This window comes from Schistocerca piceifrons, chromosome 1, assembly GCF_021461385.2.
Source record: "Schistocerca piceifrons isolate TAMUIC-IGC-003096 chromosome 1, iqSchPice1.1, whole genome shotgun sequence".
Lineage (NCBI taxonomy): Eukaryota > Metazoa > Arthropoda > Insecta > Orthoptera > Acrididae > Schistocerca > Schistocerca piceifrons.
In genome coordinates, this window is record NC_060138.1 from 256,759,594 (window position 1) to 256,775,776 (window position 16,183).

General features: G+C 38.2%; 1 protein-coding gene across 1 annotated transcript in view; it reads right to left on the minus strand.

Annotated features, from left to right (window-relative positions):
* Positions 1-16,183, minus strand: part of LOC124709358 (small subunit processome component 20 homolog) — a 186,548-nt gene that overhangs the window by 137,261 nt on the left and 33,104 nt on the right. The window contains 5 exon segments of the mRNA XM_047240836.1: positions 5,244-5,465; positions 6,005-6,581; positions 11,376-11,626; positions 13,088-13,369; positions 15,914-16,132. Of these exon segments, the coding sequence (XP_047096792.1) occupies positions 5,244-5,465; positions 6,005-6,581; positions 11,376-11,626; positions 13,088-13,369; positions 15,914-16,132 (1,551 nt within the window).

Consider the following 16,183-nt stretch of genomic DNA (forward strand, 5'->3'; position numbering starts at 1 on the left):
TGACACTTCCACAGTCCACTCAACTAAACCAGATAAAGAGAAGAAGCATGACAGCAAAGAAGACATGATTGGAAAAAACAACTTTTACTGAAGTCTCTGACATGGATTGCCACCACATAGTAACACATAAATAGCCAGTTTCAGTTACGTGTCCTCCACTGTAGACCCTGGGATAAAACCATTGCTACCTTTCCCAGACTGTTCTACACATAATCTTAAACATCTTTATTTTCTGACACAGTTACAATTATATTTTCATATAACTGTTTCCACCCCCTCAGGCAGTCATCATCAGATTCACATGCTACACAGGAGGACCATGCACTGAGAGAGAATGCATGGTTCTCTTGTGCAGCACTAGATCTGGAGATGGAAAATAAAAACCATTTTAACAATGTAGCAACACCATTTCCAGGTAGTAAAAACACCATACTTTACACCACTGTTGCCCCCATAAAATAAGTTTGGTTCCATTGCACCAAACATGTACATATACTAACTGTTTGTAGCTCATGAAGTGCATGCAAAATACACAATGACTATGCAATTGAACCATTACGGAACACTGAGACAGGAAACCCTCAAAAGTGACTAATTAACGCGTAGATTATGGGAAAAATAACAACATTTCAAGCAGATACAGGTGCATTGGCTTCCCTGACAATTTAAAGCACATTTTGACTCTCTGTACACTCGTAACAGTAAAGCTATAAGTGGACAGTTAATACACATAAGAGGGGAAATTCATGTAGAACTCCTATATAAATGGTTGACAAGGAAACAGCCATTCATTATTGAATCTTGTGATGCAGATGATATATTTGGTGTGCACATCGTCTGCACCATCTGATTTACAATTATTGAAACAGTTAATCTGAATTCAAATGCAGCTTTTCGCTCTTATTAACTTGTGCACAGGTATTTCAGTAGTGATCTCTGTCTTGCATTTACCCTGTCTTCCACCTTTAAACTCTCAGGTTTTCAAATCTCGTATGGTGCAGTCCCCAACAATCAGTCTTTCCTTCTCATCCCGCCCGGTAAGTCTCCCCTGACCTGCGGTTCTGGATAACTTTACCGAAATCTACCCCTTTTTCCTAGATCTCTCCAGTCCTTTTCTTTCACCCCTCTTTCTTCCTCTACACCCTTCTGCCTGAAGAAGGAGCCACTGGCTCCGACAGCTCACCTAATTATACTCTTTTATAAGTGTGTTTTGCTGCCACATGGTGAATGTATTTTTTTATATGTCCAATTACCTTACAAACATTTGCTAGTATTATTTGGCTCTCGGTCATCAATGCTGAATAAAACAGCACAGCACTTACAAAGGTGGGCTTTATTTGTGTCATCCTACAGTCATCAGATCATTTACAAGTCAATATCAAATCACGCCAACACAGACACCATTTTCAGAATATCAGCAGACCCCGATCTTGATTTAGATCAGCAGGAAGACATCTTATTTCAAATTGACTCATGTGCATTCCATGTGTTGGAAGACTTTCCAATCGTTGCCTCTGTACTTGCACGAAAAAACATGGAAAGATGTCATACTACGTGAAGTAATAAAAAGGACACTGTCTGTGTGAGCACAATGTCTATCATCCCTGATGAAATCATCATCAAGGGCATACTTTGCATTGAACATCACCTTATGCCCCAAGATGGAGTCCTGTTGCCAGAGTTGAACATGACACCAACTGAGTGTTAATTCAACACAAACTTCAGTCCAAGGTTTCATTACTGCTCCTTATGAGTCACTGAGGTACCACCTGTATGAAAATTCTGGCTCAAAGCAAGGTTTACTGACCAACAATCAATAAGGCCAGTATTACACTATCATATTTCTTTGTGAAAGTTGATATGTTGAATATTTATGTCAAAGAAATTTGATGGTGTAATACAGAACTTTGTCAAATCTCACCTGTCGTCAGTTCAATATGATCAAAACTAGGGCCTCGCTGCAGATTTGATCATAAAAGTCGCTTGTCTTCTGTTCACTGCAGTGTGAAATGTTACTATTTGGAGCGCTAGGATCGCTACAGTGCTCTGTCACCAGTAGTGTGCTTGTAAACATGGCTGTGAAGTTTAATTTGTGTGTGCCGTCAACTACAAAATTAATAGAAATGTATAAATCTGACGAGGCGCTTTACAACGTGTGGCACCCTGAGTACAAAAATAGATTAAGGAGACTGGAGAGCTAGAAAACAACTGCGGAGATCATTAGTTGTGAGATACGGCCCGGGTCCACGGCTGACGACATAAAAAGAAAAGTGATGGTCTCCGCTCAGCTACTTTCACGAGAAAGCAAAAAGGACGTATCTACATAAAACTGTCTATTTTTGTACTCAGGATGCCTCATATTGTAAAGTGCCTCAACAGCTTCAAACATTTCTATTAATTTTGTAGTTGTGGGACACAAAATGTAATTATTACTTTGATCTAAAATAAAAAATAGTTCTTAATTCACATAAAATGTATTGAACATTTATTTACTTTCAGATATTGGCCTTTAGTGCTTTATAAAGTGCTTCACACATTTCGGGTATTATTTTAGTTAATTTGCACTGTAGTATTCAAGTGCTGTACTGTAAGCTAGAGTACCTCTTTCCTGCAGCAAGAAATCAAAGTGTTATTGTGAGCCCGTCTTCTACAGATATAGCAGTGAGTATTGTGCTTTGTGATATGCTGAGACACTTCACTGAACTGAAACGTATGCTCAACCATTCTTAAGTAATTTATGTATGACTTGACGTCCTCCACTTTTGTTGAATGCTTTTATCGCCCTGTCATAAAACCCCCAGCTTCACCCAGATATATTTCTTTTTTTTTTTCTCCCACTTCTCTTCCAAATGCACACACACAGTGCAATTGTGGTACATGCAATTGCTGTGCATAAGACTAAGGTTCTCTGTAGAGACTGAAGGCTTCCAGGAAATGTCAGCACCAGAAGCAACTCCTATTCTGACAGTATCTAACATCATCTGACTACTCATTACAACCAGTGAATTTGATCACCATCACATCAGTGCGCCATGCAGTCACTGACACAATGCTAATCAACCGGACACTGATACCACAATTTGCACTACTACCATCACTGGCTAGAGCAGAAGCAGTTCCAGCAGATATTTTCACAATATATATAAATGACCTAGTAGATAGTGTCGGAAGTTCCATGCGGCTTTTCGCGGATGATGCTGTAGTATACAGAGAAGCTGCAGCATTAGAAAATTGTCGCGAAATGCAGGAAGATCTGCAGTGGATAGGCACTTGGGGCATGGAGTGGCAACTGACCCTTAACATAGACAAATGTAATGTATTGTGAATACATAGAAAGAAGGAGCCTTTATTGTATGATTATATGATAGCGGAACAAACACTGGTAGCAGTTACTTCTGTAAAATATCTGGGAGTATGCGTGCGGAACGATTTGAAGTGGGATGATCATATAAAATTAATTGTCGGTAAGGCGGGTACCAGGTTGAGATTCATTGGGAGAGTCCTTAGAAAATGTAGTCCATCAACAAAGGAGGTGGCTTACAAAACACTCATTCGACCTATACTTAAGTATTGCTCATCAGTGTGGGATCTGTACCAGATCGGGTTGACGGAGGAGATAGAGAAGATCCAAAGAAGAGCGGCGTGTTTCGTCACAGAGTTATTTGGTAACCGTGATGGCATTACGGAGATGTTTAGCAAACTCAAGTGGCAGACTCTGCAAGAGAGGCGCTCTGCATCGCGGTGTAGCTTGCTCGCCAGGTTTCGAGAGAGTGCGTTTCTGGATGAGGTATCGAATATATTGCTTCCCCCTACTTATACCTCCCGAGGAGATCACGAATGTAAAATTAGAGAGATTCGAGTGCGCACAGAGGCTTTCAGACAGTCGTTCTTCCCGCAAACCATACCCTACTGGAACAGGAAAGGGAGGTAATGACAGTGGCACGTAAAGTGCCCTCCGCCATACAACGTTGGGTGGCTTGCGGAGTATAAATGTAGATGTAGATCCTGTATTTGTCACTTTTGGCAGTGAGTTAGCAGCTTTCCCCACAAATGGTACAGCAGAACAGGGGGTTTACTGCAAGAGTGGTTCTACAAACAAATGACAAACTCCTAGCTGCTATGTCACATCACATCTTGTCATCCCAGGGTCTCAGGGACAATTTACTGGAGCTGAGCAGGACCACAGCTAGCAGAATCCACTGTGTTCAGTCTTTATGCTCTCTATTTCAGTTCTGACCATCTACTTTTAAATGATCTTGCTTGTGGAACTAGGCTGGTGTGGATTAATATTTTGGTTGGTTTTACATATTTGCTTTGTCTGAGAACTAGTACAAAAAAGGTCTTCCCAATATGTGTACTGTTCTCTGTGTGCATTTTGCTCAACACAAAGTGTTGACCATATGAGACGACAATAGCTGAACCATTACACTCAAAAACCGAATATCTAATGAATTTTTAAGAATAACAAGGTTTTATTTGAAAACGGATTTTTACACATATTATGATTTTTATTTTTAAATGCATTTTATGTATATTATGACCTTTCTTTAATTAATAAGAACTTTTCAATAGCATATCTGAAGAAGGGAAACTAGTTAACATTGAAGGAACTGCTTTCTGAAAGTATTTGTATGGAGTGTAGCAATGTATGAAAGTGAAACATGGACAATAAACAATTCAGACAAAAAGAGAATAGAAGTTTTTGAGATGTGGTACTACAGAAGAATGCTGAAGATTAGATGAGTGGATCATGTAACTAATGAGGTGGTACTGAACAGAATTGGGGAGAAGAGAAATTTGTGGTACAACCTGACTTCAAGAAGGGATCCATTGGTAGGACACATTCTGAGGCATCAAGGAATCACCAATTTAGTGCTGGAGGGAAGTGTGGGGAGCAAAAATTGTGTAGGGAGGCCTAGAGATGTAACAGTAAGCAGATTCAGAAGGATTTAGGTTCCAGTAGTCACTCAGAGATGAAAAGGCTTGCACAGGATAGAGTAGCATGGGGAGCTGCATCAAACCAGTCTTTGGACTGAATACCACAACAACAACAACAACAACAACAACAACAACAACAACATATCAGTATTTGATACTGGCCTTCCTGTATTATTCAGTAAAATAAGGCACCAAACATACACACACAAAATATAAAATTTATTAAATAACCAATGTGAATGTTAGTCATATGAAATAATTAGTATGTAAATTTATTACTTCTGAAAATTTTACTAATTTATTACCTTATTAAAGTCACAATTCTGTGACAGAGAAACTCTTGTAGCTTCATATTCCAAATTCTGCATATGTTGCAATTTCTGTCTATAATCTTGAACAGTTGGTGGTATCGACTCTGAAGTGAAACAAAGATGGAAGACAGATGATGGAACATTGTTATTCAATGTTTCAGACTCTTTTGATTCACTTTCAAATAGAGTAAATATATGGGCTGTAAGGAACCGGACCTGTGAAAGTGTGTTACACACAATTGAGAACTTAAATCTGCACTTAAAAATTAAGACAACTATAGAATGAAATTATTAATTATAACACACACCATACAGAAATAAAGGTAATATGCACTGTTGAACCTACAAGGCTGCATTTTTTTTTATTTTCAAAAAGATCTACAAGGTTGCATGTGAAATTCCCTAAGTATTTCATTGACACAACTGATGTACATTTTCAAGTGTGATGGTTCGTCATTTGTATCAATGAAAACTAGGATTTCACAACAATATCTAGTGTCTCGTCAGAGAGCCATTTCAACAAATAGTCCATTGGGAAAGCCTCAAGCAACACAATTTCAATACTAATATCTCAAAAGTGTTTCCAAAACAATTTTGAATCTGAGTTCAAATCTTGTAATATTTGGATTTTTTTATTTTAATTGTTTATAATAATACAACGAAACACTTCAAAAGAAGTAAAATATCATGACATGCTGAGGAGTCATTCTCTTTTCTAACTGTGCAACCTAACCACAAAAACAATGCCTGCTTACCTTGTGAAATGGTGAAGAAAGATTCCTTTCCAGTTTGTTATGTAATTTTTTCAGGAGTGTAAGACGGACATCATCATCCTTTTTACTAATATTGATTGCAGTTAGATATATGTCAATTGCTCGCAATGCATTTACAAACCTTGGTTTACATGCATATGGTAATAAGTCATCTATTACTTCAAGTTTCAAGATATCTTCCAGCTTGTCTCCTCTCATTATATGTACCATTGTTTCTATAGCAAGACAGATGAAATACAATAGTTGCTCCTCATTTAATATGTTACTCTGTGGAGTGGCAAACTCTTGAGCATCTCTTGACATTTCTCCTCTTTCTTCCTCTGATACTTCCGTGCTGTTGTTGTTAACAGAGCTTTGAGACAAAAATTTGAATGCCAAATGAATGAGAGCACTTATAAATTTCTCATCTGTCTTTTGAGGAATCAGATGAGGAAGACAAATCAATGCACAAACACAGTCTTCAAAATGGGAAGCCAATTCTTCAGCTGTTTTAAATTGTAATATGTCAATAACAAAATCACAGAATGTTGCTTTCACAAGTGACTGGCGAGTTTTTAACCTGCAAGAATGAACAGATCATAAGTTTTGAATCTACTTCAATTATACATGGAATATATGTTTAAATCACAATTGTGTTACAAAGGTTAAGCTAGAAAGTGCTGAGATCTTATCAGTGTCTCATTAATTTTAGACAGAGGCACATTATTGGAAGACCGGTAGAGATGATAGGTAAATGCTAAGTTGTGTGAAATTTATACAGTCATTCAAGTGAACATCTCTAACAACCAGTCCACATGGAAAGAAGAACTGTATGGATGCTGCACTGGACACTTTCTGATGGTGGGAAAAAAAACCTATGCTGTTCAGCTTTGCCAGTATACAAAAGAGACGATTCCTTCAGATACCACCAAGAAATACATGTCACAATCTCTGCCCTTCCTGTTACATCCATTACAACAATCAGCAAAGAAGAATAGAAAAGAACTGACAGAAAGCTCTGTCTCTGGGCAGGCACTACACTGACATCAACTGTAATTATTTCAGTGTCATCTGATATTCATGTTGGGAGTCATACACACAAACACTACATGGGGATAGTAGGAAGTATCACAATATTTACCAAGACTGCAAAGGGGGGAGGGGGGGAGGGGGGGGGGGGAGGGAGAAAAAAAATCTGAAAAAATAATTCCTTCAAAACTGGCTACAGATATAAGACAGATAATTTTCTAATGTGACACTGCTATACTCACAGAGGAATAATACAAGGAAAAAAAATCACATGCATATACAGGTCATGTTCATTGCACAAGGATGTTGCCTTCTCATACTACATGGCAGTACGTTCTTGGACATGTCTTGATATCTGCTCTCAGGGACCATGGAAACAAGGGCCAAAAACAGTACATGTTCTGAACTACAACCACCACCATGGCATCTCATCAAGTGCACCTCAGGATACCACCACTGCTATCTCATTAACAATGCACCTACGAGGTGCAGCTAATGTGGATCTATTTGCTTCCACCCTACGACGTGGCCGCAAATAGACTGTAATACATTATTCTGCAGCCTAGAGACCACTGCCTACAGAGCCTACCTCAAGCTGCCAGCCGGGCACTGTACTGCTACACTACACTGCAACTTGAGCTCACAAAGCTGTAGTGCCAGTACTTTGGGGCATTTAATGTATTCGTATTGTGTTTGCATTCTTTGACAGCTATCATTCTCAGTGGTCCATCTGGACATAAACTTTCTTTACCTTTTTACAGTTAGTGAACTTGCCTGCCACAATGAATAGTTTCGGTTTGTTATCAGACCACTAAAGTGCTTGAACAGGCACAGCTATATTCACCAACAGAATTTGTCATGACCTTTCTTGAGTTTAACTCAAATAGCAATTTACTACAGAAATGACAAGTATGATTTAGTGATATTGTTAAGAAATGTTTTGTTCCTTGTCTACCTGGGAGCAAGTTCTTGCTTAGAGAGCCCTGGATCAGCCAATTCCAATACCAAAGCATTCTACACCATGTACATATTTCTAACTCTGCGAAGAGCTCAGAATAACATTACATATGAGGACTTACAGACAAAAATTTGTAGCTCTAACACTCAATGCTCCAATAATGAAAGCGTTATAGTAAATTGGACACAGAACAAATCACTTTCAAAAGTTTTTCTATCAACTTAAAACATTTATTCCTCAGCATCACAGAGAAAAGCTACTGAAACTGACTTAAGCAGCATTTGTAACAATACGAGAGAAGGAAAGTTGTACTTACCATATAGCAGAGATGCTGACTCGTGATAGGCACAATAAAAAGATTCACACAATCATAGCTTTCGGCCATTAAGGCCTTTGTCAGCAGTAGACAAACATACATACACACACACACACACACACACACACACAAGCGCAACTTGCACACACTTCTGCAGTCTCAGAGAGCTGAAACTACACTGCAAGCAGCAGCACCAGGGATGGGAGTGGTGAGTGGGTGGGGCTAAGGAGGAGGCTGTGGCAGGTAGGGGGAGGGATAGTATGGTGGGAGTGGCGGACAGTGAAATGTTGCAGTTTAGACGGAGGGCAGGAGAGAAGGTGCGGAGGGGGGAGGGGGTGAGTAGCAGAAAGGAGAGAAATAAAAATAAAAAGAAGAAATTAAAAGACTGGGAGTGGCAGTGAAATGACAGCTGGGCAGAGCTGGAATGGGAACAGGGAGGGGGCTGGATGGATGAGGACAATGACTAACGAAGGTTGAGGTCAAGAGGGTTACGGGAACGTAGGATGTATTGCAGGGAAAGTTCCCAACTGTGCAATTCAGAAAAGCTGGTGTGGGTGGGAAGGATCCATATGGCACAGGCTGTGAAGTAGTCATTGAGATGAGGGGTATCATGTTTGGCAGCGTATTCAGCTGCAGGGTGGTCCACTTGTTTTTTGGCCACAGTTTGTCAGTGGCCGTTCATGCGGACAGACAGCTTGTTGGTTGTCATGCCTACATAGAATGCAGCACAGTGGTTGCAGCTTAGCTTGTAAATCACATGACTGGTTTCACAGGTAGCCCTGCCTTAGATGGGATACGTGATGTTAGTGACCGGAATGGAGTAGGTGGTGGTAGGAGGATGTATGGGACAGGTCTTGCATCTAGGTCTATTACAGGGGTATGAGCCATGAGGTAAGGGATTGGGAGCAGGGGTTGTGTAAGGATGGACGAGTATATTGTGTAGGTTCAGTGGACGGCGAAATACCATGGTAGGAGGGGTGGGAAGAATAGTGGGTAGGACATTTCTCATTTCAAGGCATGACGAGAGGTAATCGAAACCCTGGCGGAGAATGTAATTCAGTTGGTCCAGTCCCGGATGGTACTGAGTTACGAGGGGAATGCTCCTCTGTGGCTGGACTGTGGGACTTTGGGAGGTGGTGGGAGACTGGAAAGATAAGGCACAGGAGATTTGTTTTTGTACAAGGATGGGAGGATAATTATGGTCAGTGAAGGCTTCAGTGAGGCCCTCGGTATATTTAGAGAGAGACTGCTCGTCACTGCAGATGCGACGACCATGGGTGGCTAGGCTGTACGGAAGGGACTTCTTGGTATGAAACGGGTGGCAGCTGACGAAGTGGAGGTATTGCTGGTGGTTAGTAGGTTTGATATGGATGGGGTATCCCTCCCTCCCTCCATGCCCCAGCCTCCTCCTTACCCCCACCCATCTGCCACTCCCTTCATGCACTGATGCTGCTGCTCACAGTGTAGTTTCAGCTTTCTGAGACTGTAGACGTGTATGCAAGTTGCGCTTGCGTAAGTGTGTGTGTGTGTGTGTGTGTGTGTGTGTGTATGTGTGTCTACTGCTGACAAAGGCCTTAATGGCCAAAAGCTATGATTGTGTGAATCTTTTTATTGTGCCTATCGTGACTCAGCATCTCCGCTATATGGCGAGTAGCAACTGTCGAAGTATTGTTACATTCCATCCTGGATTTTCCATTGTTTGATTTAAGCAGCATTTGCTGATTACAGATTTTTGATGTGAGATACTTTGATGGCACTGGATTGGGTGCAGCTTTGGATTTAGAAATATTCAGCTGATCAGTGTGAACTTATTTTTGTAAAGCAAGATTAACCCCTTAACACAAACCCCTGAGCTACCTAATTTTTATTATTTTGACAGAAACTTAAAATCTTGAGTATACTAAGGCAACTGAAGAAGAGATTTTCGAAAAAATAAAACTCCATTTATACTCCGGTTGTTTCAGCACTGACAGTTAGATGTTCAGTGGCTGGAGAGCACCTGGTACTACATTTGTAGTTGGGCTGTTGTGTTTTGGTTGTGGAGGTTGTCACTAGATGTCATCTTTACTGTGTGCAGCTTTGGATACTCAACAAAAAAATGTGCACTTTTAGACTCTCTACTTTATTGTTGTTTAGGCAATGATTTCAAAACAGTATTGCTGTAGTGATCCTGATTTGGACATTGAATTTAGCAGCTCAGAAAGTGAAGAAGAATGTGCTGTTACTTCAATAGAGACTGAAAGTGATGACAGTTTGTCAGTTGAGTGACAAGTGCTTGCCAGTGGTATGAGATACATTCATCCACTGTGCTCCAGCAAGTTTCTCCATGATTTATGTGCACAGGAAACCATTGTGAAGCACATGGTTGGACTTCTTAGCTACACAGGAACTAAAAAAATACTTCAAGTTTCAGGATATTTTAGTCAAAGTCCAATACACAAGTATACTTAGGAATTTATTATTGGCGATTTTCAGAACTTTGTAACTTATTATTTTCAGCTTTAAAAGCCACCTTTAGCTGACTATATGAAATGTCATTTGTTACAGGACATTTTTCATTAATAAAAAAATATTTTTATTTGGAGCATAATTTGAAAAAAATTGTTAAGGGGTAAGAAAATTAATAATTATATGATGAAACCCTGCTCATCAGAATATGAAGCGTATGTGGCTCGTTGTAAAATACCTTCTCTACTAACTCGTTATCTCTCTTCCATGCCTGGTCAAAATGTCTTAGTATACTGTTCTAGTAAGGCAACAGTTCCTTTAAGTCATGGACTGAAAACTTCCTACATGTAGTCATATCTGTCACCAACTACTCCAGTTGTGTACTTGAAAAAAGTTATCTTATCAAGCAGCATGCTGTTACAGTTTTATTTCATTAACATAAATACAAACACTGAACAGCTTTCTGAGCAGTTGTTTGTCTGTGTCTGTTCTAATGATTTCTTATTCATCTGAACTCATACCTCACTGTACCATGCAAATATTATTTAGTGATTTTCCATAAAAGAGTCCAGGCCATAGGAAATGTAGATTCAAATGTAACATTTTTTTTCCCAAGTAGTTACCTTTCAAACTGTGCAAAGTTGAGTGGATACACATGCCACTTTTCCAGATCACAACCAGAAGCACAAAGAGGAGCCTTATATAATAACAGCTGGGTTAAAACATATAAGACTCGGTGACAATCCTCATTTGATGGCAAACAAGAATTACAGTACTGGAGAAGACGCGGTAAAACCAGAGTGTCAAACCCTGAATACGTCATTATCTTGCGAGTGAATTCCAACCACAAAGTGGGACGTGGCACGCCAAGAATCTGAAAATTTGGTATTAATGTGTTGGTTTATGTTGAAAATATTACATATGAATGACAATACAATAAGGAACTATGACATCACTATTTAAAGAAAGGCAACTAGTATAACCATGGCAATTTAAAACTGAAATTATGTAAAATATTGCTTTCATGCATGAACAACATGCTGACAACTTAGTAACAGTATTTAATGCATTTATAAATCATCCACAACTTAAATAAATGATGATAAATTTGAATTAATATTTGCCAGAAAATGAACAGTGTGTTTTTTGACTCTGCAGTCAAGAATAATTTTTTGTGGGGGGTGAGGGTGGTTATGAGAGTTATGACTGGTAATACAGCAGAATGGGATTGCATATTCAGAATGTATCACTACAATTTTTATTTTAGATTAACTAAAGTTTACAATCCTTATATCAGGTTTTGTATCCCTTTATTACACACAACTTACAGTCTTGATCTCAGTGCATACACTGTACTGATGAAATAACCATTTACTGATTTCAATTGAAATAGTAATGTATTAATGTAATTATTAAATTTCAAAGCACATCGCCATTGCCTAAGCATAGACATACACCAGCTATTAGATTTCATGATCAGCATTTTAGCATCTTTTAAAACAGCGTAATGTTGTTGTAATTCATATTTTAGTGTGCGTCATTGTTTATGTAATCAGCACTGCAAATTTATGCACTGCAGTATTAATGGATTGATATAATTACTAACAAGTGTAGAACTTTATGTCAGAACAATGCTTCTTCCATTACTAAATTCATCAAATTAACTTTAATTGTAATTTTGTAGAAAACATGAAACCAACAATGTGAGACTTTGTTCCATACTACTGTAATGTTATTTAAGGCATTTGCTTGGGACCACATCAGAGGCAGTGTCAAGCATAGTTTTTTAATGTGAAACCTATGTCAACCTGAGGTACAAGTTTTATTTTTGGAATATATGAAGATTTTCAGTAAAATCAGTGTGTTGTATATGTTTTAATTAGAGTGCCAATTCATTATTTTGATACTGTCTAAGAACATACAGATCAATCTAATGGAAAAATGGATTTCTGTAACTGTTCATACACTCGCGAACAGAGTAGTGAATTGCAAGTTAAGGAAATGTGCATGGCTGGCAAATTTCAATTGACAGGACCCTTTCAAAATGTTCAGCCACATAAAAAAGGAAGCTGCATGTCAAAATAAATCGATTAGTTTTGAACAATATGTGAAATTTAATGAGGCTAAGAATTAGAAAAACTTAACATAAAATGATTAAAAATAAGATGTATTACACTAAACTTAAGAGGGACACAGTTATCAAAGATTTATAGTTTTATTACAGAACACACATTTTTAAGTGACTACACTTTGTTTTTGATATTTCATCTTCTTCAACTAGAAAATGTGAACAGTTCAAAAATATATGTACACTTCTTCATGTTAAAGCACTTACCTTCAGTAAAAGCAAACTAGCGTGTTCTTGAGAAAGTCTTAGCTGGGAAGAAAGAAGCAAGCATGCCCCTATGTCTAGAACAACTGATAAAACACTATCTGGAAGACTGTGCTTCTCTAAAATATTAATCAGATGTTTTGTTGTCAGTCCTGAATCCACAATAAAGACACCATTTTTGTGCTGAACTAACTGATAAAAAAGTTTCAACAGGTACAGCAAAGCCTTCTCATTGTGCTGACTGCGATCAGTGGACCAAGATGACTGGAAAAACTGCAATGTTTCCTGCACAAACAAATTTATTTCATTGAAGAAATAAAATACAAACATTGTATATATTATTTATTTTGATTACAGTCAATGGCACATAAATGTTTCACATGCTCTCAAGGGTTGGGGAGGAAAAATTACCTTTGCACAGTATTACATAATATTTGTCATGTAAACATGTTCAATAATTACTGGGATACTCCATAATAAGATGTCTCACCACTTAAAGAGACAACACTCAAAACTGTGTTTCTAGACATATTGTGTTACATACATATACAAGTGTTATAATGGCACTTACTGAGGCTATGGGTTTATATGTGAGAATTGGTAATCTTAACACTTTTAAATATATGAATGCGTAGACATGTATACATATGCTCCAGGACAGGTATGAAACACCTGAAGCATGTGACATAGTGCCGGAAACTAATTAGTAGAAATGAGACACCTTTAACACCAATTCTTGTGGGTTGTTGTTGTTGTTGTTGGTGGTGGTGGTGGTGGTGGTGGTGGTGGTGGGAAAGTGGTGACATCAAAGCATAACAAACACAACAGCAATTTACAAATAAACAGACAACAAGATGGTAATCATATTCCTTACTATCTGGAATAAAATACTGTTGGGATAATTCCTTCCAACACCATAATGGATGGGTTGGGTAGCATGTAAAAACCTAGGGGAAAAAAAAAACTATATCAGCAGATAAATGTTTCAAGGATTTCTTGCAGTGTAAGATTTAATGTAAAATCAAGCTTTCAATGCCGGCCGAAGTGGCCGAGCGGTTCTAGGCACTTCAGTCTGGAACCGCGTGACCGCTATGGTCGCAAGTTCGAATCCTGCCTCGGGCAGGGATGTGTGTGATGTCCTTAGGTTAGTTAGGTTTAAGTAGTTCTAAGTTCTAGGCGACTTATGACCTCAGTTGTTAAGTCCCGTAGTGCTCAGAGCCATTCGAACCAAGTTTTCAATGACTTCCTCTGTTTTTATTGTCAGGAGTCATCTATAGGCCGTGAGGTACTTTATTTGTCTGGCCAAATCATGTCATAGAGACACCATGAACTAACAAAACTTCCACATGCTACCCTAGATGTCAGTCCCAATAACTCCAGTGACAGATGAGATGGGGCAAGGAGGTGGTAACACGGGAAGAAATAAAAAATTACTGATTTAGAGACATATGCAAAGGCTTCACAGTCTTTGGTTGACTGGTTATGGTCCTAATCACATTTCACCTCTACTGGTGGGATAAGAGTGAGTTGGAGATGACGTAAAAATAAATAGGGCAATACCATGTGATCAGCTAGTGGTGACAACAAAATAAATAATGTTAGTAAATTATGATAGCTTTAATTATATAGCCACAAAAATAAATAAATATATTACTCAAAGTTTCTGCCCTAATTGTGGACTTAAAAAGAAACATGGGCGTGTTACTGTAGATACGAAGATATTAACGAAATCACAAAGATAAATATAAAATATTACAATGCACAGATATTAAGTAAGAGATTGATACTTGTTAGTCACCTACATCCATGTGCGAATAGTTAACCTATGCAACACCTACACCGGATGTTTTTCAACATTATTCAAGACCTGCAAGCAATTAGGTGCACTCGCATTGAGTATTCTTAAAAGTCATTCAAGAACTGTACGCCTCAAATTGGGGCACATGTCATATTTTGCAATGGCAGAAATGGGATATTTTCAAATTTCATAGTATCAGAAAGTGATAGCAACTTGCACTTCAAAGATAGTCACAACACGCTGAAAAATGTTGGACAAAACACACTGACCTGAAAGGGAACTAAACTAAAAAAAAGGTGCATTTTTGGCAAAAAAATGACCATAATTCACGATAAGGGTAAGAAATTTTCTCCTTGTTTTCATACTATTAGCAGACAACTTTTCATTTCATGTCCAGGCTCTACAATTTCATAAAAAAAGTTTTTTGACTCACCGTTCAAGTGGTCCTTAACTTCATACAACACTTACGTTACTGGCACACTGAATGCCATCTGAAAAGTCCACTTTCAGTGACATCTGCCATAAATATTATTCATTGTACACCACATTCCCTCCTTTTTTCAATTTTACTAATGTTATGCAATATATGCAAACAATATACTGTATTTAATAACTCTACGCTATAGTCCGTTTTCATCAACATTCATACTTTATACAGGCAAAAGGTTTTAACACATATCAGGACACCACATACATGAAGACTGCTACTGGTGACTTAAAATGAAGATACTAGTGTATTCTGCATATATAATGAATTACAGAATTACTTACTGGTGAAACTCTACTCCAACTCTACCCAAAGGGATAAAGTTTTCAGAACACATAAGCATATAAGCATGTTATAAGAATTATATCCATTGTTACTTCTTGAACATCTTGCAGACAGCCCTTCCAAAAACTTGGATTTTTGTCAATTGTTCCAAAATTCATAAATTTTTTTATCTTATTAAATATATTACAACATAAATACTCCTGGAGTAACTGCAGCAAAAATTAGATAACTCAGATTAAAAGTAAATTATGGTACTCACAAATAATGCAGTCCACAAAGTATTTGCTTTCTGTGGGTGGGTTCCACTGGTCAGGGCAGTCATAAAATGAGATAACACATCAAATAACAAGTCCTGTGGTAATGCAGCATTGTTTAATGACTTCATATATAAAGGTAATATTGTTTCGGCACAGCTATGGAACTGGCCAGACACACCTTTAATAACTTCAAACAGCAAACGACCACAACCTGAAACTCCCTGCAAAATAAACTTTCATTTTAGAAATTATTCTAATATCTACAGAAAATT